This window comes from Triticum urartu, chromosome 7 (genome assembly GCF_003073215.2).
Source record: "Triticum urartu cultivar G1812 chromosome 7, Tu2.1, whole genome shotgun sequence".
NCBI classification, from domain to species: Eukaryota; Viridiplantae; Streptophyta; class Magnoliopsida; order Poales; family Poaceae; genus Triticum; species Triticum urartu.
Window position 1 is genome coordinate 113,864,682 of NC_053028.1, and position 26,524 is coordinate 113,891,205.

The 26,524-nt window shown below is 42.6% G+C and overlaps 1 protein-coding gene across 9 annotated transcripts in view; it reads right to left on the reverse strand.

Moving 5' to 3' along the window:
- The window catches only part of LOC125522682, a 32,735-nt gene extending 8,931 nt beyond the window's left edge, over nucleotides 1–23,804 (reverse strand). The window contains exons 1-7 of one of the 9 annotated variants that reach the window (XR_007289922.1): nucleotides 23,626–23,804; nucleotides 23,442–23,498; nucleotides 22,537–22,626; nucleotides 22,316–22,389; nucleotides 21,778–22,010; nucleotides 14,303–15,831; nucleotides 13,060–13,379 (exon numbers count right to left, since the gene is read on the reverse strand). Coding sequence is in view for 1 of the 9 variants with exons in the window: in XM_048687723.1 (XP_048543680.1) it covers nucleotides 21,976–22,008; nucleotides 22,316–22,389; nucleotides 22,537–22,626; nucleotides 23,442–23,586 (342 nt within the window). In the remaining 8 variants the exon portion in view is untranslated. Of the gene's footprint in view, nucleotides 1–13,059; nucleotides 13,380–14,302; nucleotides 15,832–18,613; nucleotides 18,779–21,160; nucleotides 21,539–21,612; nucleotides 21,680–21,776; nucleotides 22,011–22,315; nucleotides 22,390–22,536; nucleotides 22,627–23,441 lie in introns of those variants that run through there. The other 8 variants (XR_007289925.1, XR_007289923.1, XR_007289921.1 and 5 more) reach the window with 8 other exon arrangements.
- Between the last annotated feature and the right edge of the window lie 2,720 nt (nucleotides 23,805–26,524).

Sequence of the window (26,524 nt, forward strand, 5' to 3'; positions counted from 1 at the left end):
GATACGCGATTCCGATGCGACTGTGTGCCAAGTTTTATAGATGGAAACTTCTTTAGACACAATGCCATCTCAAAAACAACTCAGAAACAACTGTATGATTGATCATAAAACACATGCATTGTTGTTCAAAGAACTGTCTCATGAATAAATTGTACCATAATTGCGAACATAGTGCGAAACAGAAAACAAAATTTTTGTTTGCAACTAAATAATCCTGGTTTGAAGCTTAAACTGGTTGAAAAACAATTGAGCCTACTCCATATTGTCTTCTGCACTGCCAAAATCCAGTGACCTCTTGCGTTGCGTCGTTGGAGATTGCATCGGGCTTGGCGACGACCCATGTGCTTCAATCTTTTTCTCTTTAACATCAATGTAACCATACAACTTAAGTTGTTCTTGGTCTTTCTCTGCCAACTCTCTAGCAAGACCCTCCATTTCTTGGATTCTCACTTCCTGTAGAAAACCATAGGAATTGTATTAGGAAGAACTCAAAAAAGGACGTAGCCATAAACTAGATGCATGTAACATGTAAAATTTGAACCTCGGAATCAATGTCATCCTCGGGAAAACAACCCATAGTTCTATTGTACACAATGTACAGGTGACATGTCTTGCTGCCATTCAGATCAGAAAGCATTTTGTGTACATCATCTGGTCCTGCAATCAAGAACATTCCTTCTGGCAGCTTCCACGCAGACCCGGGTAAGAAGTAGTACAGTTCTGCTCCCAGTTTGCAACCAAAAGTATCTCTCATTTCACTCATAATGAGATCGTAGGTCACTTTGGCGGGTTCAAAAATTCTGACTTCTGTCGGGTGTTCATCAAAGTATCCTCTCGGGACATGTGACATCTCATCATCCCTACTAACAAAAAATTCCATGACCAGCACCTAGTATCTCACATCAGAGTTAATACATTCAATGAGTAAAGGGGTAAACATAATTTTTTATGTGCATAGCAACATTGCGGCGTTGTTACCTGCTTTTGTGTAATGTATCCTTCATGTGGAGTGACTGGGGATTGTGCCATCTCAAACCTTCTCACCTTATTATGTGAAATGTATCCTTCATGTGGTGTGACTGGGGACTCTGCCATCACAGGTTTCTTATCCTGCGTATGAAACGTCGATAGTGGGTTTACACACAAGTTTTGAAAGGTCATACCATATCTTGGGTATGCATCGTTGCGAGGTACTTACAAGGGGAGAATTGACGATATGTTGTTGGGGTGGACTGATGTGGCATTGAACGGGTGACTCTATCGCAATGTCTCGAGTGAATGGCGACTGTGCCGTCTCATGATGCTTAGCCTACATACAATCGCCGACATAAGGTTGCCACAAATTGAAGATGTTTGTATCATAGAATACGTAGGTCCTTAATATATAGAATCGGTGCGAGATACTTACAGGGGGAGAATAATTGAAGACATGTTGTCGGGGTGGCCGTGAGATCGCACGGTCTTCTAACATATGTCCTTCCAAGCGGACCTTCTCCAGCATGGCCTTATAATCCATGTCCGACCGCTCCTGTAGCAGCTTACTGTCCATATCTGCACGTGCCTGCAACACATAGGCATCCATCCTGACTCGCTCTGTCTGTATAATACTGTCCACAAGCTTCCGGTCCTTCTGCAACGTTTGATGCATTTCCTTGTAGCCTAAGACAAACTTTTTTTCCATGTACTCACAGTCCCTCTTATACTTTTCTTCAATCTCAAGACGCATCTTCGCCATCTTACGGGAAAACTCCTCAAGCTCCTCCTTTATCATCCTGTCCACGTATGAACGTTCTTTTTTCAGTTTCTTATCTACCTCAGCGCGATCCTTTTGCACCTTCAAGTCGATCTCCCGACGCGCTTCATACAAAGACTTGTCGTACTCCGCACGGTTGTTATGCGCCTCTGAGACCATGGTCCCTACAGCAACACATATACCCATAGTATGAAAACTGTACCCACACCCTCATCCAACTAATTCGAAACAATACGACCGTGGAAAAATATTCATAATCAGTTCGTACGATCAACTAGTACAAACTATCAATTAAAAAGCTCTTGCATGACATCCTGTACTCGAATCACACCAGAACTACTCAACTATGGCAAAAGCTGGATTTTCTAATCTCTTCGGAAATTACTTGTTGGTCGAATCAATGGAAAAAATAATCACCACTGCAATCGAAGATGAGAGAAGCCGTGGAAGAGACCTTTTTAATCCGGCGTCGGCGTGGTCGCTTGAGAAGCGATGGCGCGATCCCGGCGATGGCTATGTGAGGAGAAACAAGGTAGATGGGGGTGGTTAGGATAGGGTAGATATGCGGTAGAATGGGAAGGTATATATCCGTGATTGTAGGGTTAATTAGTTATTTTGAAGTAATGGTCTTCGATGCAAGTTTTTTTTTAACGAGCGCGATCTTTTCGGGGCTTCGAAAACATGTGCACTGACCGTGGGTCGAACCACATATCACACAAGCCCGAGCCATCGCCGTGCCCGTGCCAACCCGCCGCCCACCATTCTAACTTATTGTTCTCTAAAAAAGGAATAGCAATAAATTCAGTCCAAGAATTTCCAGATATAATTGTCAACCCATTTTCGTTCGTAATTATGAGATATGTTTGGCGCAATTAGTGGCTAACTGGGTTCTTTTTTTTTTGAGGAATAGTGGCAACTTGGTTTGATACATGCCAAACGTTACGTTCAGATTAGTTGCATTATTTCATTCATTTTTTACCAAAAAAATCTATACAAAGTGTTAATTGGACAATGTGAACAATGTGGCACGAAGGTTGTTGGCCCAGCCAGTGGATGGAACGGATGGTACATGTACACGCAAGTACGATCTCTGACACGGGCATTTCGGGTCCCTGTACATGTACATGTAAACCAACCCAACATTGATCCGGTTCAGTGGATGCATGCATGCTCTATGTGGCACGAAGTATGTCGGCCGAGCCAGTCGATGGACCAGATCGATGCTACAGGAGGGACTCCATTGTAGACCAACGCTCCACCAATGTCCGGTGTGTGTGCTACGTCCACCGTAAGACAAACATAGTTCCGTCAAACCTAAAACTCTTAAACCCTAAACCCTGATAACCCTACCCCCCCCACTAAACCGTAAAAACATTCAAATTTTTGCCCCACATGGAAACCATTATGCATGCATTCTCTATGGGGTCATGGGATGCCATGAAAAAAGTTTGGGATTATACATGCAAGTACGATCTCTGACACGCGCATTTCCGGCCTAGCATGTCAACACCCCAAAAGCACTAGCTGCTTTCCTCACCTGTATGAAACCAACCCAACATTGATCTGGTCCAGTGGATGGATGCATGCTCTATGTGGCACGAAGTTTGTCGGCCGAGCCATTCAACGGATCGGATCGATGCTACCAGAGGGAATCCATTGTAGACCAACGCTCCACCAATGTCCGGTGTGTGTGCTACGTCCACCGTAAGACAAACATAGTTCCGTCAACCCTAAAACCCTTAAACCCTAAACCCTGATAACCCTAAACCCCCCCCCCACTAAACCGTAAAAACATTCAAAATTTTGCCCAACATGGAACCATTATGCATTCATTCTCTATGTGGTCATGGGATGCCATTAAGAAAGTTTGGGATCATTAGTACATATACATGCAAGTACGTTCTCTGACATGCGCATTTCTGGGCTTGCATGTAAACACTCAACCCTAAACCCTGATAACCCTAACCCCTGATAACCCTAAACCCCTAAACCCCTAAACCCTAATAACCCTAAACCCCATAAACCCCACACCGAGTTCACAAGATTTTCTTATTTCTTTATATCATTTATCCAAATCTCACATAACTCACGCGGCCCACCCCTCCCTAAATCCCGCGATTACAGCTCCGCATTCTAACCACCCGGGCCATCCGCACCTCCCACGACTGCTGCAAGATCAGATCGGAGACGCCGGTCGCCCACGGAATACAGGAGTCGGCGGCCACCACTCGCCGCCCACCGCCAACGTGATCTGAGGGCTCGGACGTCAGTGTTCTTCTCGCCGCCTCCTCCTCGCGTGAACGTGCCGTTTTTCCTTTGTGCTGTCGACCGCGCTATACCGGCACGTATAGTTTCCGACGCACTAACCGCCGCCATCTACTCGGTGGCACCATCTCCGAGATAAGGTATTAGCTGATCGTAACTCTTTATAATCGTTGTCCGCCCATGCTTTAGTTGTTGAACCCTCAAAGGTTTTGCACCCAAATAGGTTCTGTGCTTAAACCCATAAGTGGATCATATGTTAAATGACCCAGTTAATTTTGTTAAAATTAATTCTCTGCTAATTTTGTTATACATTTTCCAATTTTGTTCAGATTAATTGAGCCTGATTTTATCATTGCGTACGAGGCAGCAATGTCAGTTTCAGATACGAACCTTAATAATGGAGAAAAGCCCATCTTCGAAATTACCAATGCGGTAAGTAATTTACTGTTTGTGTACAATCGTTTCGTACACATAATTCATGTGTACTCAGTAATATTTAATGGCATGTAAGAGGAACTCGCCGAAAAGCATGGTCATATGAAGTTAGTATGCTCACAGACAAGGTTCGGAAAAACCATGAAACTGCTGTCACAAGACCACAAAAAGTACATCATATCAGAAACCAGTCTTGGCGATCTAACCCAGATGCATGAAGTGACTCTACGGCGCATAATGTTGGTTAGACTAGCCAAGAGCATAGATATGGACACGCAATCCATTACCATCGGTAAAACGCCAATTCCTATAACAAAAGAGGACGTGCAAGGTATATTTGGCATTCCGATAGAAGGGGAGGATATAGAGCCACATCTGGAAATGCAAACCGACACAGAATTGTTTACCGCCTATGCAAACAATGGGCAAATTTTGATTTCTGACCTTGAAACGGCGATCCGAGCTTCCAAAGCCCCAGACAGCGATTTCCTGAGGCGGTTCATTCTGTACGCAATTGGTACTGTTCTAGCACCAACAGCACAACATTATGTGGACTCGAAATTTCTCAACCTCGTTACAGATCTTGAAAACCTTCGGAAATTTAACTGGGGATGTTTCACACTTAATCACTTCTTCAAGTCTGTTCACAAGTTTAGAAATCGAGATCACGTAAATCTACAAGGAAATCTAATTCTGCTCCAGGTTAGTGATAGATAACTACTTAATGTCCTTTTAATTATTGTTTTGTTGCATATCTGTACGTATGGTGATGAACTAATTTATTGTGTAGTATTGGTACTGGGAGCACGTGCGTAGTGGCCGATTAATGTATGCTTCTAGACCCCCTCCATTGATCGCACGATGGGACGAAATGATGGCTACTTTAAGAAGCGATGCTTACGAGAAAGGAGGTCTTCATAACGGGCTGGTACCTATCTACAATTGAACTTTCTATATCCGATTTTTTATTTGGTACTAATGGTTCATTATATTTTAAAAAAAATAGGCTGTCATGGAAATTTGTGCTCCTCAACGACCGTCCGAGAATTCTATAATTTTCCAAGAAAAAAAGATGAACATGTGCATCAACATGATTCGTATCGAGCACCATCACAAGGACAGCAATTTAGTAGCCAGCAAGTATGTACTCCAAAGACTATTTGTTTTTGCAATATCACAAATAGGTGTCATGGAACCTCATTCATTTAGCTATTGTTACCAACGGGGTTTTATTTTGTTTACACAGATTGAAATGGTAGTTGAAGTCATGAATGCACGCATTGCTGATCATGAAAAGAAGGTATGCAGGAAGTTAATGGAAATTGAGCACAGATTTGATGTCAAATACCAGACTCTAGGTGAAGACTTGATCGACATGAAGACTAAAACTGGCACTAATCCTAGGTTGTCGAAGGCCGAGGACGAAATTAAAGACTTAAGGAGGGAACTCCATGTATGTCATACTGTGCATTTTGTATTTTTTATGAATATGTTCCTTCATGTTCATTATTGTTTGCATTGTTACAGGACTTAAAAATGAATTTACAAGGAACCGACAATCAGTGTCACAGAAAGGAGGCGTTCAGGTGATCAAAATTGGCCCAACACGTTAATATCTAAAAGTAACAAACTAATGATGAACTACCTTTGTTCATTGTAGGATCAAGTCAATGTGTGCAATTCATCCCTGACAGGAACTCCTAGGGCTAGCCAATTCATGACAGGGACTTCGAGTACACCAAGTGCAAGACATGTGACGAAAAACAATGAGGAACCACAATTAACTCCGATGAAGCCTGTCTTTGGTAATGATTACAAGTTCACGGATGAGGACATAGAGACAGCCGTTTACATCCGCGAAACATAGACCCTGTTGAAATAGCTAGAATCAGAGACATTTCCCTCACAGCAGAAAATCTGAAGCGAAATTTGGACGAGAAATACATTTATGGTGATGTAAGCCCATTATACTCTATTCTACATCATTACTGCAACAACTGTCTTATTATTGTATGATTGAAAATTTGGCAGGTTATTATGGCATATGCTCTCATTAGCCAAATTGAGAATGATACTACCTCAATCATATCCCCTCAAGAAACCGAAAAGCTGTTACAAATGAAGGGGGTGGTTCCTGTTGGACGTGCAGCCTCATGGTTAGCTCGTGTAGCAGGAAAATTTGTAGGGCGCCGAAAGGTACACGTTTTCCACACTTTCATAGTTTACGTACACACTGTACACGACAAATTTCGGTTCTCAACCCAACCCAAATTTTACTGCAGGTGCATGTCCCACTCAATGTACACCAAAACCATTGGATGCTAATGATATTTAATTTTGACAAAAAAGAAATTCAGACTCTGAACTCCATGAATTATCATTGCGACAAGACCAAGGAAGATTCTCTTGTAAGTGTTCTCTTGCTGCCTCTTTTGATCCGCATGGAACATGAGCTCCCAAAGTACCGTAACACTATGTATAACTCGCCGTACCCTAGGTGGACTCGATTCAGTTCTGCATTGACAAAGCTGTCAAGAAAGGGTTGATATCACCAGCTAATAACATCAATTTTGCCAAATGGACCAAAAAACGCTATGAGAACATACCACAACAGACCGATGGGTACTCATGGCCTCATAAATTATTATTTGCGTACACGAATAAGATTACTGATCTTTAACTAAACATCACAGGACTTCCTGTGCGGTTTGGACACTGCAGTACATGTTGTCATGGAACGGGGATGAAATGACCGATATTTTGAACCAGGTAATTGAATGCCTAATTTAAATTTGTACTTTATTTAGCTTGAAAGCTATGCTGACGTCAGTGTCGGTTATCCAATATAGGCAAGGATAGATATTTTCAGGTGGAAAATATGTACAGCCTTACTGCATTCAAATTATATCAGCAAAAACAAAGAGTCTTAAAGAACTGAAACTTAAATTTGACAGCAAGACCATAGCCAACCAAGTGTCTTCGTTACCATCACGGTCACGCAGAGAGCATAAACCAGCACCAGCTTTATTGAGCCCACTCAAACACAAATAGGTAGCATCAATTGATCATCAATTCATACATGCTCATGCTCATGCTCTACTTCTAGCATCATTTGATACACGTTTTGTTCTTATCAGAAAGTGGAAATAGGTACTTTTGGCAATCATGAGCATCCTCTACTTATTGCAATATCTAATGCATTGATACATTCTCATGCTCATGCTCTACTTTTAGCATCATTTGATACACGTTTAGTTCTTATCAGAAAGTGGAAATAGGTACTTTTGGTAATCATGAACATCCTCTACTTATTGCAATATCTAATGCATCATCAGTACAAAGCTTGATTTGGCAATAGGTGGAATCGGCAATCATTTGCATGCTTTAATTTTGTCAAAAACTAATGCATAGTTCAGTTGTAATTGCTCATAGAATGGCATGAACATGCTGAGTTATACACTAAACATAGTCATGCCAAGCTATAACTACCATAGTCATATTATGAGAGTTCCTAGCATGCATCACCGTACGGCAGAATAACACAGCAACCATAACATAGACCACCGTACGATACTTGAGTTGCTAAGGCCTTGTACAATGCAAGGTGCTTAGGGGAGTTGCTTATAGAAATAAACCAGGCTTTTCTTAAGCACATGTGCTTATTTGTACAGGATAGACGCATAACTAGGCGTCTCTCCTGTAGAAATAGGCACTAGTGCTTCAGAAATACCCTATTTATTTTTCTAAGCACCACCCTAAGCATCTACCATTGTACAAGGCTTAAACATGCATCACCAAAATAGTATTAACAACTAGGAACACTAAACCAGAGTAGCAGCAAACTCTTAACATAAACGGCAGATCAACCACCGCTCAACATAGGTTCAGACACACCATAGGACATCAGTTTTAGACTCCAACAACAAACAAACATACATAACATAACAGGACACGGCGGTCCTGGGCCAGCAGCAGCACTGTAGCAGCACATCACTTCTCTCCCTTCTTCAATGCATGTTGTAGGGCTCATTGACTTTGACAATCTCAAGGAAGCGTGCGTAGGCAGCATGTTTAGCCAGAGTACTGGATTTATGCTTCTTACCATGTCCATTGCCAGTGCTGAAGGCATGCTGGATCATGCCATCTATGTCGCCACTGATCACCTTGCAACAGAAAGGGCACCCAATCTTGCCAAAGAAACGGTACTTGATCTTCCCAGCAATCAGATGCCTCAGGGTGTACCGGCTCTTGCTGTTCCTGCTGTCCATGCTGTAGTCCACGTCGTCGTCATCCTCCTATGAATTAGTGAATTAGTACACATAGAAGAACTCAGCTAATCTATTATGGTACATTGACTTTAATTACAATGTTTTGAAAGTACACATGTGTAACATGGCAACTATCTATTTGCTAGAAACAAGGCGTATGTGCACATACATAATTGAGCCAAAGAAACTGACATGCATAAATATGGACAGTGAAATAGTTGCATTTATAGATTAGTGCACAAGTAGTACATAATTAACACATGAAAGACTTCATGAAGTGGCTTGGTTTAATGATATTTGATACTTGTTACAGGTGTAATTCTTATTGGAATCAGAAAAATGGCTTCATTATACTCCTCCGTGTTTCACACAAGGGGGGTTTGTTTTATCTACTGGAATGAAGAAACCATTATTCTTTCTGACAGCGGCAATACTGCTTCTCCAACATTGTTAGACCCTGATAAGTTTCAGAAGGAAATTGGTAAAGGAGCTATGGGGTGTCTCACTGCTCATATTGATGAGAGATGTGGCTGTGATCATCTAGATAACATTCTGCGGTAAATTGGCTAGATGAAATGTTTTGATTTTTTGGTATCTAGTGGATATGTACTGTCAGCCCATAATTATTAAGGGAGCGATCACTTCCTTTGCAAAATGGAAAGCTGTATAGAATTTGCAAATGGATCATCTATGAACATGTGTGCAAACTAATCATATATGAACATGTGTGGAAATTAATTCATCTACATAAACTAAAATGAATCAGGAACTGCAGCATTTTGTCACTGTCCTTGGGAAGCCAATGGAGAATCCTGCCATATATCCATTGTTTAACCCACTTTTTCATTAATGTATCCCTGCCATGAACATTTTCTTGTATTTGAGTTCATTACCCCACTTCTTTCATTAATGTATCTCTTGTGAAACTTATGCTCATCTAGTTAACAAGACAAACCCCAATGCCATGAAAAAAAACCAGAGTATCTGCTGGAATCAGAATGTGAATCAGATTTAAAAATCCACATCCAACATGAAGATCTATGCTAGATCCCTACAATCCTACATACGTAGAACTACACGCCCAAGTGAAATTGATGCTCATCTAGTTTACAAGAAAAACCCCAATGTCATGAAAAAAAACAGAGCAAAAAACAGAGTACTACCTCAGATAGCTCGTCGATGGCATCCTCGTCGAAGTCGCTGCCCTTCCTGCTATCTAGGTCGAACTCCTTTATGGCATTCTCCTCCATGAGCTCTTCGATTTCGTCATGCACCTTGCGCTTACGCCTTCTCATCTCCTCCTCCCCCAGATCTTCCCCGACCTTGTGCTCGCCGACGGGTGCCTCGACGGCTGCGATGGCAGTGGGAGCAGGCACAATGGTCGCTGCACCGCCAGCTTCCGCCGCTACGGCGGACTCAGCCGCTGCGCCCACGGCTACAGCCACGGCCGCAGACTGCTGTGCTCCGATGGTTTCCTCCGGCTCGTCCGCCGCATCTTCACGCCCGCGCTTCATCGTCGGTCGAAGACAGGAGGAGGGAGGCGTAGGAAGGGAGGAGGGAGGCGTAGGAAGGGAGGAGGGTGGTGAGGAAGGAGGAGAGGGTGGTGAGGTGTTGACGAAGGAAGAGAGGGTGGGGAGAGGACGAGGGTTTCTACCCGATTTGGGGAAGAAATGCACTGCTCCTGCCTCTTGGAGTTACCGAGAAGCCGCGGGTGCCGATTTGACTTGACACACTCACCCGGCCGTCCCCATTCCACGTGGGGACGTGGCGGTCGTGCACGCGGTCCTGCACCTCCTACGGTTTGCCATCAATTGCTATCGGTCTCACAAGTGGGTCCCCTTGTCATCCACACAACCGAGCCACCACATGTACCGCATTTTTCTTTCTCCCCGTCTCGACCACTCCACATCTTTCTTTCTCCCCTTCTCGACCAGCACCGCCACCTTCGCCGCCATCTCTCGACGACCCCTCTCTTCGCTGCCGGTGCGCGGCCGCCGCCAACTCTGGCAAGTACGTGAGATCTCCCCTCTTCTTCCCTTCCCCAACCGCGTCTCCCTACGGAGGCGGATTTGAGCCGATTGGTTTGGACTGAAACTTAGTTTTTGGATTGGATCTTGATTTGGTTTCTATGGTTTGAGACCAAATCAATCAATTAGTTTGAGCCACCACTACCACCTACTACTGCTTCAAATCCAAGAGCCGTTGTTGCTGGCCGGAGCTCGTCGCCTCTCTCGAGCTTTGACGCCATGTCTGATCTAGATTCATGACGTGCCCTCGCGTATGGCTTTGTCCACGGTTTGAACCTTTGGATTCAATCCAAAAGTTGAAAACGGTTTGGACTGGGTTGGATGACGAGCATGTATAGTTCGGTTTGGTCTAGATTCTAAATGAAAATATCTGGATTGGTTTGGTTTTGATGTGTGTTGTGGATTGGACTGGTTTTAGTTTGGATGCCGAACTATTCCTAGGTTTAGATGAGACGGGCATTGCCATTGTCATTGGCATTGCGTTATTACGTAGATGACAGAAAATAGATTGATTGGCCATTGCTAGTATAGGTTATCACTATGATTTATTATATGTATGATCTTTGTATTGTACTATGTACAATTCAACTTAGAGTTCAACACGTTCTGTGTAGAATGGAGGAAGCACAATGTGGACGCTGCAACTCACGGTGCCGGACCAGCCTTTCTACTGCCACGCTGTTCGGCATCTACTTCCAGCCTTCTTTTGTTTTTGCAGCGGTAAAAATTTATATGAACCTTCTGACAGTACATTCTTTTTGTTTTCTTGCTATTTCCACTAATGTATTGTGTCTGTTATTTGATTTTATCTTACATAGATCGTACCATGCAATGTGAGATTGGCATTCAATGAGCTCGTCGCAGACACCGTGACCTTCGATGCTCTTGGGGGCCCATACACTATGCAGGTCGAGAAGGGGCAAAAGATAACCCAGATAGGAGGAGATGATTGGGATTGTTTCATCGCCCGCATGCGTCTTAGTGGGGGTGAATTGATCAGCTTCTCCTTTAGAAAAGATAGGCCCAGGATTTCTGTTATCTATCTAAATTTGATTCCGGATAGTGAGGATGAAGTTCATGAGGAGGAAGATGGTGCTGATTCAGATGATGACGATTCTGATGATGATGAGAACCCACTTGTTGAATACCTGTATGCCCAAGGACTCAGACTGGGCGACGAGGAAATCGGCAACCTCTGGGACATGCTTCCGCTACGTGAAGACTACCTAGGGAAGCCATTCGTGACCCGCCTCACAAGACGAATGTTAAACGGCATATCATGGTATGTTACTTAGTGTGGTAATTACATGATATACATGCTTAGTTAGTGTAGTAGTTCATATGACATGCATGTTGTAGTACTGTGATGAGAGGCCTAGTTTAGAATTCATTTAGTGAAGAATTTTATGACATGCATGTAGTGTAGTAATATGCGATGATATGCTTAGTGTATGCAGTAATCTAATGATATGCCTAATTACTGTAGTAATTTGATGCTTGGCGTATAGTGTACTGATGTGATGATATATATGCTCAGTGTTGAATCCAATGATATATGTGTCTTGAAGTGTATGCTTTGTTGATAATTGCACGTGACATGATCATATATCATGTCAACTGTTTTGCTATTTCCACTAATGTATATGATCATGTCAACTGTTTTTAGAAATTACCTAAGAGGTTACTTGATAGCTGTGGCATCGACCCGGACGAAGAAGGCATGGCTGCTGGACTACGCCTTACCAGAACGGGCTCCATCACCAGCTGTGCCTATGCAGTGGACACGGACGGTCGCACTGTCTTGAGCAGGGCAGGGTGGAAGAAATTCCTTCGTGCCAAGAATCTTCGTGTAGGACGGGCCATCCTACTCACTGTTGCGAACACCCGTCGCCATGACTTGAGGATGATGATCACCATCCACCTCATTTAGAACTGCGGTGGGCCATGTATCAATCTGAAATGAACTTGTTATGTTAGCTCTTGTTTGCGAGTACTTGTCGTGTATTACCGTACCTATATCTACTCATATCTAGGTACTATTGCTTGTGATGGATTGCAACTATTATTAACTGGTACCTAATGCTCTACTAGCTATGATTATTCCACTGTGTGATGTTTTATAGGCTGTAGTGTAACATGGTAACTGTTATATATGGTAGAGGCTTGTCTCTAAGACCTTGTACAATGCAAGGTGCTTAGGGATGTGCTTCCACTGTGTGATGTTTTGTACGTGCCAGGTTGTAGTATGAAATGCTAACTGTTCTATATGGTACTGGCTGGTCTCTAATTGGACCGACATGTTGAACTAGTATCAATGGTAGAGGCGTTTCGTTATGCGCCACATCCAATAGTTCACATAATTAATTATCCAAAGATTAAGGTATGAAACCCTTGGTCATACATAGCAACATTTCGTTCCTAAAAATTAAGGTACTTCCACATTCAAACTAACTAATACTACAAATTCGAAGGAAATACTTAATACATTAACAGCACATAGGGAAGTAGCCCTGGTCCAATGGCTTGAGACATGACGAACAAAAACTGAAAGAAGAAGGATCAGCCAGTAGCAGCACCATCAGCCTCCCAGCCTCACAACTTCAGCCAGCCTGGTGAACTCCAGGTTTTTTCCTGCAAAACACACATGTGATGTTGGAGGCAAGAAAATAAACATGCCAGGGGTCTTGTCATGGCATCTAATCGCACGGAATGCTAGTACAAATGATGGAGAACAAAACATCCAACATGAGCAAATTCATAGGAGTTCTAGATCCATGGATACCATCAAGAAAAAATTCTCAGTTTTAATTCAGACACAAGACTAGGTGAAAACATGCATATTTCATATCAGCAACATTGATATTGCATCTTTGCAAGCTTGGGTGAGTGACTTGTCTTGTGTTTCATGGCATGACAATAATTTTAACAATAAATAGACATGAAATTGACCCAAACTCATGTACAAAGTTAGGCCATATGTTGCATGGATTAATTCACACATAAATGACAAAATGCCAACTTTGTATAGAATTTGCAGTGCTGAAATATTTCAGTGTGTACCGGTGTGTACTGAAACTGCAGTAGTGAAATAATTCAGTGTGCATCGGTGTGTACTGAAATTGTAGTAACAAAATATTCCAGTGCCTACCGGTGTGTACTGAAATATTTCAGTGTCTACCACTACAACATTACAAATTTTGCCTAGGGCAGTACCAAAATATTTCAATGCCTACCGGTGTGTACCGAAATATTTCAGTGTCCACCACTACAACATTACAAATTTTGCCTAGGGCAGTTCCAAAATATTTCAGTGCCTACCGGTGTGTACCGAAATATTTGAGTGTCTACTAGAACATTACTAATTTTTCCTAGGGTTCATATGACGCCTAGGGTTCACATACATCATAATCCATCCTCCAAATCCATGTACTCAAATGTTCATGCAATTCATTGAGATTAAAATGCCATCTAGCATTCCCTCTCTGAGCTATTATGATCAGTATCACCACGATGTAAGCACGAGCAGTAGAAAGATGAGGAGTGGGGAAGCTTACTCTAAACATAGCTACCGCCGCCGTTCAGACGAGGAGAGCGGCGAGGGAAGCGTGGAGAACGGCGGGGAAGCGAGGTCGCGACCATTGTCCTCCTCATCTTGCGCTTCGAAGTCTCCGGTGACTCGGTTGGAGGCTGCACAATCTGCAACGGCACCTCGTGCACGGTGGGTTCCTGATCCAGTGGATGCTCTACCCTGGATCTGAACGCCCACCACCTCTGCCTGGTCCACTCGCTGGACGAATTGGCCTACTCCATCGCCCAGAGGAGGATCTCGATCTTCTGAATCGGTTGCGCGGGCTGGGGGAAAAGCTTTGCCCTCTCCTTCTTCGTCAAATTCTTGAGAGTGGCCATTGCCGTCCAGCTCATCTGCCTTGTGTTGTCAAACCAAGAACGGATCTCCCTCAACCTGGCCAACTTGACCTGGTCGCCGCCGGCGATCTGCACGAAGTCGGTGTTCTCGCCGCCGGCCATCAGCTCGATCTGCCGTGGAAGAGGGGGGGTGGGGGGGTTGCCTGAGTGGAGCGAAGTTGCAGCGGCAAGAAGGAGGAGATGACTGCGGTGGACATGGAGGAGAGGGAGGAGATGGCCGCCGATGAGTAATTGTGGAATGTGTAGCACCATGGCGGCGATTATTCATTCGACGAGAGGGGCGGCGCGTGCAAATTTTCCTAGGACTAAACTCCCCCTAGATTAAAACGCGTCCCCACCTTGTCACGAGTATCGGCCCCACTCGTTTTAGTACTTTCGCGTACTTTCATCGGAGTACTACCCAGTACTTCGTATTTGTCTGCCGTTAGATCGACATCAACGAACGGTTCTAAAAAAGCCCAACCACTCTAAAACTTGTATTATTTTTTATCTTAAGGATGGATAGAACAATAGTATAAATAGGAAAATCTGTATGCAAGTTCCGTTTATATTAGCACAAACTTATAGCTGTTAAGGTAACTAAAATGCATAACAAAAGGGCATTGTATATTCTGTAAAATGGCTGGTGAAGCACATGAAAAGAGTGGAGCAGTAAAGGAACATGAAGAAGTAAAAGTAAATGTGCTTGTAAGTAAATGGTCGACTACAGAGTAATATTGTAAATGTGAGTTGAATGAATCTCAGTGAGTATAAGAAAGTATGAAAGTGGGAAAGAATGGCGATGAAAGAAAATTGGGCTTACAGAAGGCAATTTTGTCATTTTCATATACAGTGTGCGCATGCCATTAAAGCATTAGTAGTGGTGTTGACAAGATAAATTTAAACTCGTTTAGAAGTGGGAGTTGTACAGTATGGAGATACAATTTGCTGTATTATGACGTTAGTAAACATTGAATAGGACGTGCATTTGAGCATATCATGCGCTGGCCTGGTTTGGCAAACGTCTTGTTGATTGTGCACACATGGTAGTTGATGTCCGGCTTTTTGTGCCGAAACATAGCAAAGAGAGTGTCTACTTGGTGCTCATAGAGCTTCACCTCATTGCCCCGGTAACAGTTGTCGTCAAGCTTACCAACGTGCTAGACACCGCCAGGTGTTCCTGGATTCAGTTAGAAATGGGTGGAAAGCAAGTTAAGTATTGGTTGCAACAGCTGTAAATGTGAGAGTTTGTTTTGGAAAAGGAAATTTTAGTTATATAAGATAGCAGGCTGGGTGTTAGGAGCTGTTTGGAGCGAAGCCAAAGCAGCTATACAAAGAGGATGGGGCGGCAAAATTTTGGCAAACAAAACAGTTGAGGTGCAGATTGGTTGTGTGGTAATATAGGGAGGCACACAACAACTATATATATATATATATATATATATATATATATATATATATATATATATATGCTATGGAATGGCATGGCCTCACTCTTTCTTTTTTCACAGGAAGAGGAGAAAAAAGCTGCCAATTGAGAAGCATAATAATACATATGAACACCAAGGAAAGCATGAACAGAAGAAGAAGAAAAACACAAATGCAGTCTGATTGTTCCTATCATTATCATATATAATATAAATCCTCCTTATGAGCTCAACTCTAGGAAGGATTACAGCCTTGACCTTGAGGCTAGCATCGGTCAATCGGTTACCCAAACTCTAAGAACAAAAGTCTTAATCTTTATATAATATCCCATGACAATGTTATATTCATGAAGAAGAGTGGCTTTCAGGGTACATATTATTATCAAATTACTTGCTCTTTATCATTTTTGCGATGCCAAGAATCCACTACTAGGGAAAACCTTATACACAGAATCTTATGAGTAGCGCGGGACAAAAATAAGCGCTACTACTACTTACGACTAGCGTGTGGCAAAGAAACATGCTGCAGCTAAGTTTGTAGCAGTAGCGCGTCTTAGCGAAGAAGCGCTACAACTACAATTCCCCTACTGTTCTCGCCAGGCTACCAATAGTAGTAGCGAGCTTAAGCAAAGCGCGCTGCTGCTAAGATTGTTGTAGCAGCGTGTTTTACGCAGAAGGCGCTACTGCTAATGAAAGGAAAATAAATGAAAAACATATAGAAAAGTAAATGAAAATAAAAGAAATAGAAAAAGGGAAAGGAAAAAATGAAAATGTGAAGGAAAACAAATGAAAGGGAAAGAAAGGCATAGCAGTAGCGTGCTTTCTGGATAGGCGCTATAGCTAACTTAGCAGTAGCACGTTTTTCCAGCCATCGCTATAGCTAATGTAGCAATAGCGCTTTTTCTGGACCACGCTACTGCTATTTTTGACTTAACCGCGCGGTTCTTCTTCCCCACGGCCACTTCCCCCAAATCCAACTCCTCTGCTGTCACCGCCGTCGTCGCCCTGCATTGTCGTCGGCCACCACGCGCTCTCCCGTCACCCTTCGCACGCCCTCGACGCCTCCCCTGACCCTGGCCTCGCCGCTGCCCTACATCGCCGCCCTCCGTCGTGCGCCCGACCCCGACCCCGACCCCGACCTCGACGCCGCCTGCCCCTCCCTCGGCCGCTCCCTAACTCTGCCGGCGCCCGAGGTGAGCACGTCTACACCTGCTCCTCCTCCTCCCCTACCTATGCCTAGCTAGGGTTCCTAGGGTTCATCAAATTTTATAGTGCATCAAATTAGTGAGGGTTCATCAAATTAGATGCTAATTAGGGTAGTAGTTGTAGATGCTTAATTGTAAACTAGATGTTAATTAGGGCAGTAGTTGTAGATACTTAATTAGTTTTTAGAACAAATTCCTAGGGTTCATCAATGGGTGCTTAAGTAGTTGTAGATGCTTAAGCACCTAGGTAGGGTTCATCTAATTAGTTAGTACTTGTAGATGCTTAAGAACTAGGGCAGTAGGGTTTAACTAGATGTTAATTAGGGCAGTAGTGTTTAGTTTAGAGAGAAAAAATCAATATAGTTTTTTTTTACTGTTTTTAGTAAGTGTTTAAAATAATTAGTAAGTAAATTAATAAACTAGTTGAACTAGTTTAGTTTTAGTAAGAACTAGTTGAATTAATAGAACTAATGTATTTTTAGTAAGAAAATTAATATAACTAGTTGAACTAGTTTATTTTTAGTTTATTTCTATTTATAGTAAGTTTATATTTAGTAAGAACTATTTGAATTAATAGAACTAGTTGAACATGACACATTTGTTGTTATTTGTTTGGTTTAAGCAATTATTCCCACATCGATGTCGTTCGCTATGGTTTTATTTATAGGGTTTTTGTTTTTGCAGAAATCAAGGAGCCCTTCCATCATCCACGCCGTCGTCCCCGTCACCGACCCCCTCCGACCTCGAGGTGAGATCAGCGAAATCTCCATGTCAATATGAGTCATATAAGATATGATGTAGATAAAAACATGTATATCTTGTGTTTCTCAAATAGGATATGTGGTTGCTCAAGTGGCCGGTCATGGTCAGGTTACACCTCCGAGTTGCCTATGTGTTGCCGGAGTGTTGATTAATTTCCGTTCCGGCAAATTTCAGGCGCTCGATATGTCCTATTTTAGCAAAAGGTCATGCCGGAATTTTTCGTGAATTTTGGCATGACTTGTGCTAGAATATGTAGGAAATATCGAGTGGCCTGGATTTTCTAGAAAAATAATTAAACGAAATTTCAGGTTGACATTAAGTCTGCCGAGGCTCCATCACCGAAGGTCGAGAAATCAGTGAGAGAGTGTATCCACAATATATGAGAGAGGACGAAGAATCCCGACTGTTGTCGTGGGGGTCGTATCTCCTTCTTTTCCTTGTGCTAGATCTTTGTTATGCACTAGGGAAAGAAGGAGTAACGACTATCACCGACGGTCGCAAATGTAAGAGAGGAATCAGTGAGGGAGAGTCTCCACCATATAGACTCGGCAGACCGATAGTCAACCCGTGATGAATAATAATGATCTAATTTAATTTTTATAGTACATATATTTAATTTTACAAGTTTAATATTTGAATTATGAACATAGAAATTTCGTACTCGGACGACGAAAGTCTCTCGGAGGAGTGCTCCTGGTGCCACGACGACCGGGGTTCCTGCGACATGCCTCACCTGGACAAAGATCGGTGCTTCAGCATTAAGCTCGAGGAGGCCTTCAATTGTGATACGGTAAGCTACGACGCAAAGTGTTTTTCTCGTAATTAAGCTCGACTTCTACTACTTCAACGTGTAATTTTCGTCTTTTACAATTCGACTAGCTTATCCCATGCCATGCAAGACGCTATGTCTTGGAGAGGATGGGTTTTGAAGATCATGAGAGGAATGAAACAAAGAAAATTAACCTAAGGACCCATCATGGTATGGATTTTGAGGTAAATCTATACAATTTAGAGAGTGCATCCCATTTTGGTTGCCCGGGTTGGGAAGCACTTTGCAAGATGTATGATTTTCAAGAGGGTATGTTTGTCACCATGGATCTTGGTGATCCTGACATTGATCAAGACAATTTGGACATTTGGGTCCTTGTTGATATGCTTTCAATTCTACCGCTATGTGAGTTTCTCAAACATAGTTATTAACTAATTTATATTGTTCATTTCATAATAGTTGACAGATTATTTCCATTGACAGCTTATTTTAATTGTTCAAACAAAATCATCTGGTCGCATTTTGTACTGATCTTGAGAATTACAATATCTATAATAAAACTCCTCCACATTATGGTCAATACGTGCCACTAGTGCACGTGTTGAATTACGTAACATCCATGAAGATGCCATGGTAAGATTTTTTACTATTACGACATCCGTGCATCTTTTGCATAAATTCTTTTAAAACTTAACTACATTGCTAACTACGAAGTTATTACTATGTTTTTCAACAGAAAATCCCGGATGATTGCGTGCCTCATCGGATGTATCAGAAAGGTCGCCTTAATGTTTTCAACATACAGCCAGGTCGTCCTACGAATCTCACCTGTCCATATCGGTTTTCTAAAAGAGATGGAGACATGAAAATCACAGAATGGAAAAATGTATGGACAGTCATAAGGAGCTACTTGGAAGCAACATTGTGTGAAAGGCAAAAATTGGAGACAGGATAATCTCCATTCTCCATAATGGAGAGTCAGTGGCTATCTTGTTTTATGCTATTTTACCTAAGAGAATATAGTAGGTCCTAAGAGAATGAAGTAGGTCCGATGAGGTACAATATTTATTATGTGGTACAATGTGTTAGAGTTGATGATGAGGAGTAGTTGTGATTATGACTAATGACCAACTTGCTATGTGATGTCTCATTGATGAAAACGATGATCATGAGCAGGTGTTATCTGACAATGATGTATTATGATGATAAGTTGTTAATGATATGATGATGATGATGATGATATTTATTATATCATTGGGTGAAAGACTTGTATAAAGGTGTATGAATAAAACATGAAATAAAATACGAAATAATCGTAGTAGCGCGTGCAGGGAGAAGCGCTACTAGTAATTACCAGTAGCGCTGTTTGAAGAAAACGCTACTACTAAGTCGATATAGCAGTAGCATGGGTTAACCCACGCTACTGCTAACCTTTAGCTATAGCACCGTACCAGTAGCGCTCTATCCCGCGCTACTGATAGGCCTAAAACCCACACTGCTGCTAGGCTTTTCCCTTGTAGTGATCATGAAGAAGAGTGATGCCAATTATATGCACAGGTAAGTATGTACGTGATCAACCGGGAAGGCACGCAATACTCTATGTAAGGCAAAATGGATAGAGCAGAGTACAATCAGGAAGGCAAAATAGAAAAGAGATAGTAAAATAGATTAATATATAATGGATGTATTGATGACAAAGATATTCATGTATCTGATACAGTAAGCGAAACTGAATCTTAATGTGCATTTAGCACATTCGAAACACCAATCGATTCATGATCTGTTGCAGCACTTCTAAAATGGGCAACTTATTTGTTGTTTCTTTGCAGATCATTGTATTTTAAATGGCACAAACATGCTCAGTTCTTGTTTGAAAGTGCACACCACAGTAGATCACCCTATATGCAAGTCAGTCTATGCAATTTCCAAGTACACCTAAAATCTTCTATTTATACATTCACATCATAATAGAGTGTCCACAAAACCAACCAACAATGCTATGCTAATTTTTAATCATGTAGGAAGGTCCTACAAGCTTCAGCGCTGGTTAGGAGGAAACCACACAAGTTTGAAAAAAAACTATATAACAATCTTAATTTCTCTATGATTTTGGCTATTCTAAATTATACTAATAAAATATCTTGCGAAACTGACCACCCAGGTCAGTGTGTGCAATTCTAAGTACACCTAAATTATGCCCAATAGGCAAACATAGTCAGGTAACCTTAAATTTACATTTCACTCAACAGAACACCATGTTTGTAATGGGCAATAGTTCTCACTTTCTCTAAGGCAGCTCAGGCAACACCAGTCTATACACATGTTGATTATGTAAAAAATTCAGAATGCAATCCCATAAAGACGAGCTTACTGTCAAAAATTCAGAATGCATGACCATATTGTCAAAAAATTCAAAAATCAAGACACCTTTATGTGGGCAGACATATACCAATCTTGCTCAAAATCTCTAAGAGGAAAAATAAGAACCATCCGAACCATCTTGCTTGGAACATTATACAAGAAAATCTATAGTACACTGGTATTTATTGTTTCTCTGTAGATAGCTGAATTTTAAACGTCAGCAACAAGTTCAGTTAAGTTCATTTCCTATTAAAGCGTACAGCACAGCTCATGCTCATGAAATCCCCTGTAGTGCTCCCTGTGAGTGTTACAATTGTGTGCTTGCCTTTTTCATATACAACTGCATGTTTGGTACTCTAAATCCTGGAAGAAATGCAAACTGCAGTTTAGCCGCACCGTGGCTTATAACTTGGATAGAGTTTTAGTAAAGAAAAAACTTGGATACATTTTCATGGATATTTTCAAGGGAGATTCAGACTACGTAGCATGCATCATCAGTGCCCTCTACCATGTGAGAAAAGAAAAGAATGATCATGATATGAACCACCTGGAGCGGAGCATGAAGGTATAGTGAAAAGGAGGAAGTGGACCTGATTCCATACCTTGTATACCATGCGGTCGATGACGAATAAGGCGTACAAGGGAACCGCATGGGAAGGACGAACGCGGCATCCGGGCCGCGGAGCGCCATCCCCACATCGACAACACCACCACCAGCACCGCACGGCGACGCCCCACCGATTTTCCAGACCACATCCGGTCGCCGCGCCGCCAGATCGCGCCCCGCCGCCGTCCGCGACTCAGCCTCGGCACATAACATTCTCTCTCAGAATCTCTAGGAACAAAAAGAATAACGAACTGAACAATCTCCCTTGAAATCTCATACAAGAAAAGTTACAGTAAACTGGTATTTGCTGTTTCTTTGCACATAACTGAATTTTAAACGGCACAAACAAGTCCACTTAGGTTGATCTTGTTTTAAAGCGTATAACACAGCAGAATTGATCTCAAATTTATGTTTGTACACATAACAATTCTCATCAGAATCTCTAAGAAGAAGAAGGATGAACTTGCTTCAAATCTCATACAACAAAAAGCACAATAAACTGAAGCGGCAAGGAAAAGCGCTGAAAATCGAACCTGAAGAGAAAGATGATCCTTTGAGCAGATGAAACAGCAAGGCAAATCTGAGGACGAACTGATTAGTGCTATTTCTGAAATAAGAAAAACAATTTTAACGTCTCACAGTGAGGGGACATAAGATCAAACAGTTCATGAGTGTGAATGGAGTAACACAGGCACGAACCAAAAATCGACACAGAAACATCCATGGATACGCATCAGTAGAACACAAAGCATACCTAGGTGATGGTGACAGGCGCAGAATTCATTGACGAACAAGATCAGAGATCGATGAAGGACTACAACGCTCACACTCAACCAACAACCACCTGCAAGGACAGAACATCCACGACCACTAAGCACAGCAGCAATAGATCCGAAAAAGAGAAGAGGGAATTTCTTAGTTCAACACCCTCCTCCTAGATACATACACCATATGACCACCATGGTCTCTAGTGAAGCCAAATCTGCATGTAATATGTGCAAAATAATTTGAACAATGTGTACACAAACATTGTATTATTCTTTGTTCCTTTTAACATAACGGATCAAAGTGGTTTGTGGGCCACAAACAATGAATTATTTGTTTCAAAGGGATTCCACATAATTTTGGGAGGATTTAAATCCTTAGAAACTTTTCATATTGGGTCGTTTTGATTGCAGGATTGAAATATTTAGGAGTTTAATTACCTAAGGGTTTCTTTGCACTAGATTCTCGAGAATATGTTTTGGTCCACCCAAATTTCTAGGTCAAGTGCTTTAGTACTCTTGAGGCGTGTCAAACACTCTTTCTTGCTAATCCTATAGGATTGTGGAGCATATGACATTCAAATCAAATGTTTTTCTATTCTCGCATCTATGAAATCCCACAATCAAAGAGGTATTGAAATCATGAGGTCCCTTCTCCGTAGAAATAAAACGAGGCCTTCAACTAATGCCATTATAAATCTTTAGCATGGGCGAAAAGGCCCCTGGGAAGAGGACAAAGCAAATCCCATCGGCTCTTAGAAGCAGTAAACAATAGATCCATGGCACACACGCATTCATGACTCAAGAAACACAGGAAAGATCCCACATTGAAAAGAAGCAACAGTCACGCATTTCATCGAGCTGTTTACAAGTAGGGGAACGGACAGAACCTCACCTCGGAAAGAAGGAAGAAACAGCCGCACGGACGCACGACAAAGCAGCCGCAGGCACCCTACAGACGAAAGGAAAGCGCAAGGAAGAAAAATGAACAGCTGAGTGGAGAGCGGAAGCAACGCAACAGCAGCAGCGAGAGGAGCCATGATCCCTCAAAAAAAGCGAGAGGAGCCATGAGGAAGTACAGCGGCGACGCGGCAAGCAGGCAACAGGCAAGGCGATGGTGATGAAGAGCAACGGGGAGCGGCGATGGCAAGTACGGAACGGAGACAGAAGCAGGGCAGCGGCGAGGCGGAACGAGGAACAGAGGACGAGAGGCGGCGGCTGGAGCGAGGCGGAAGGACAAACAGAGGACAAAAGCGACAGCTGTATATAGAAGGAGCGGATAGCACGCAAGGGAGCGATCGTTACGTGGGCTGCGTCCACCACACCACAGGGACGTATCAGAATTTATCTTACTCGAACGACCAGTGCGCCGAGCGCATGTACAGCAAGCCGAACCGTTCTCCAACGCATCCAAACACCGGTGGCTCGATCCAAATGCAAACGAGGCAGACAAGCAGACAAACCACACCCAAACAATCTCCGCACGAGACACAGAGAAGCCGGGACCACCCAGGTGGGGTCCAAACACCAGCCACACGGTCAGGCAGGCGGGTGAGAGAAGGTTGTGATCGAAAAAAGCCACCCAAACTGACATCGCTCGGCACGAGGTACAGCCCACCTGCGCCTCCACGCACTCAACTCGGGTGCGCACAACGCCTCCTACGCTCCATGCGCACAACCAACCACTGCCATCCACTTGGTGATGCAGTACAACAAGAACGAACGCGATTGGCCAGCCGCATATCTCTTGTGATTGGAGCATCACATCAGGGAACGGAGCCGATTGGACAGCGGCATATCTCTCTGCCAACGTGGACGCCGCGAGCAGGCGCACATTGCACGACTCTTATTGGGTTTAATTGGGCAAGATCTGAGAGTCGTGGTCTTCGGAAAGTGGATGTCCACAAACTTAAAAGCCACCATTAATCGCAGCCCACAACTATTATTTTTCAACTTTTTGTGTACACCGGCGTTTAATAGTGATAACTAAAGATTTTTATTATGAAATAATAATTTAAGGTGAAATGTTCTCTTTCTATGACTCATTTCTTGCATCCATTCGGCAACATTATGAAAATTTTATATCTCCCTTCCTACTTGTGGTACGATATATGTATACAGTGTTTTTCTCCTGAATCCACGCAGCCGCTGTTCCATTGGCAGTCGATGGCGACAACATCGACAACTAGTGCAGCGGAGCATGAAGAGGCGCCTTCAGAGGGTGAAGTGTTAGCTGCGTTATGATTTGTCTACCATAGTTTTCATTTGTCCGTCTGTCATGGGGTTTGTAATTGATGTCTCAACACATGTGTGATGTCTTGAGCAGTGCTTACTAGTTCCTGCCAGCCACATTTACTGCCTCGAATAAACACATGCTCATGGTGTTCAGCGTTCACCTTTCAGACTTCACTTCACTCACTCATGAATGCGTGTGTGCCATGGATCTATTGTTTGCTGACTTCACTCACTCGTCCATACTACACTTCTCATTGAAACTATGAAATATGATCTTGAGCAGGGAGAGAAAGAAAAAGTAAGTACACCTTCCCAACAAGTCTTGATGAGATCTAATCCTGAATGTAAGGAGACAGTGAAATCCTATTCTGATGTGGTTAAATCCTCTTCACATGTTGTGGAGGTGGTGGGGCAACATGACTCAGCACTGAACGTTACCGGTGAATACAGGGTGAAGTCCCCTGAGGTGAATGTTGAGGTGATCCCCCCCCCCCCTTAGTCACTGGGGAGAATTTGCACTTCAGTTTGAGGAATGTGTAGAGTAAACTGGAGCGAGTGGAGGACAAGGCTACGGCTGCGGCAAAAAAGAGGAACATGGAAGGTAATACTTTGAAACCTAATTCCTTTGTTGCCTTGTCAGATCCTGTTCTCATTCTTAGAGCTGTTAAGATGGTTGTTGATATCCCAGACTCTGACTTTGCTAGTATAGATATTTTAAGAGAACTGGAAAGAGCTAGAAATAGAGATTTCTTAGATGACAAGGAAGATAATAAGAGTAACAATAATAATATTCTGTTATTGACTAATGGAAAAGGAGATCAGACCACCTTGGACATGAGATGGAGTGAGGAAAATGAGGTGGATGAGGAACCTTTTACTATAGTTCGGTCTAGAAAGAAAAAGGAAAGAAAGATTAATATTGTCATATCTAGACCAGTAACTAGGAGTCAAAAAGAAAAGAAAGATCCTGAGAACAATGGTAGCCCTACCTTGCCTCCTGGTAGGAATGCCAAACGGGGGGAAAAACCTAATGTTGTTAAATGAATGGTATCTTTTCGAATTGTAGGGGAGCAGGTAAAAGAGGAATGAGTACCTGTTTCTCTGACATGATTAAAGATCATTCCCTAGATTTCCTTTGCCTTCAAGAGACAATGAAAAAAATTCCTCCAAAAAGTCTTAGAAAAATAGATCCTGCGGATAGATTTGATTGGAATTGGATTCCATCAATTGGCAAGGCAGGGGGTATCCTTTGTGGTATTAAGAGAGAGTCCTGGTAGGTTTTGTTTGCAAGCCAACCTATATGATATTAACCTCAAGATTGTCTGGACTCTCATTACAATTTATGGAGCCAGCTCACGATGATAGTAAAGATGATTTCCTTGTGGAATTAGCCTCGATATGTGCTCACATGCAAGTCCCATATATAGTGGGTGGTGATTTTAATATCCTTAGAGAGAATTGTGACAAAAACAAAACCATGAACCGATCCCCTTATATGGATAAGTTCAATTCCATCATAGGTTCGCTAAACCTTCGGGAGATTTACAAGGGAGGGGGCAAGTATACATGGTCTAATAATCAAAAACACCCTACCCTGGAGAAACTTGATAGAATTTTGATGAGTTTGATTGGGAGGACTTGTTTCCCTTGGTCACCATTCGTAAATTGGTTAGGGATGTTTCCGAACACAACCCACTTCTGTTGTCCTCGGGAGCGAATAAAAAAATACGTCACACCAACATG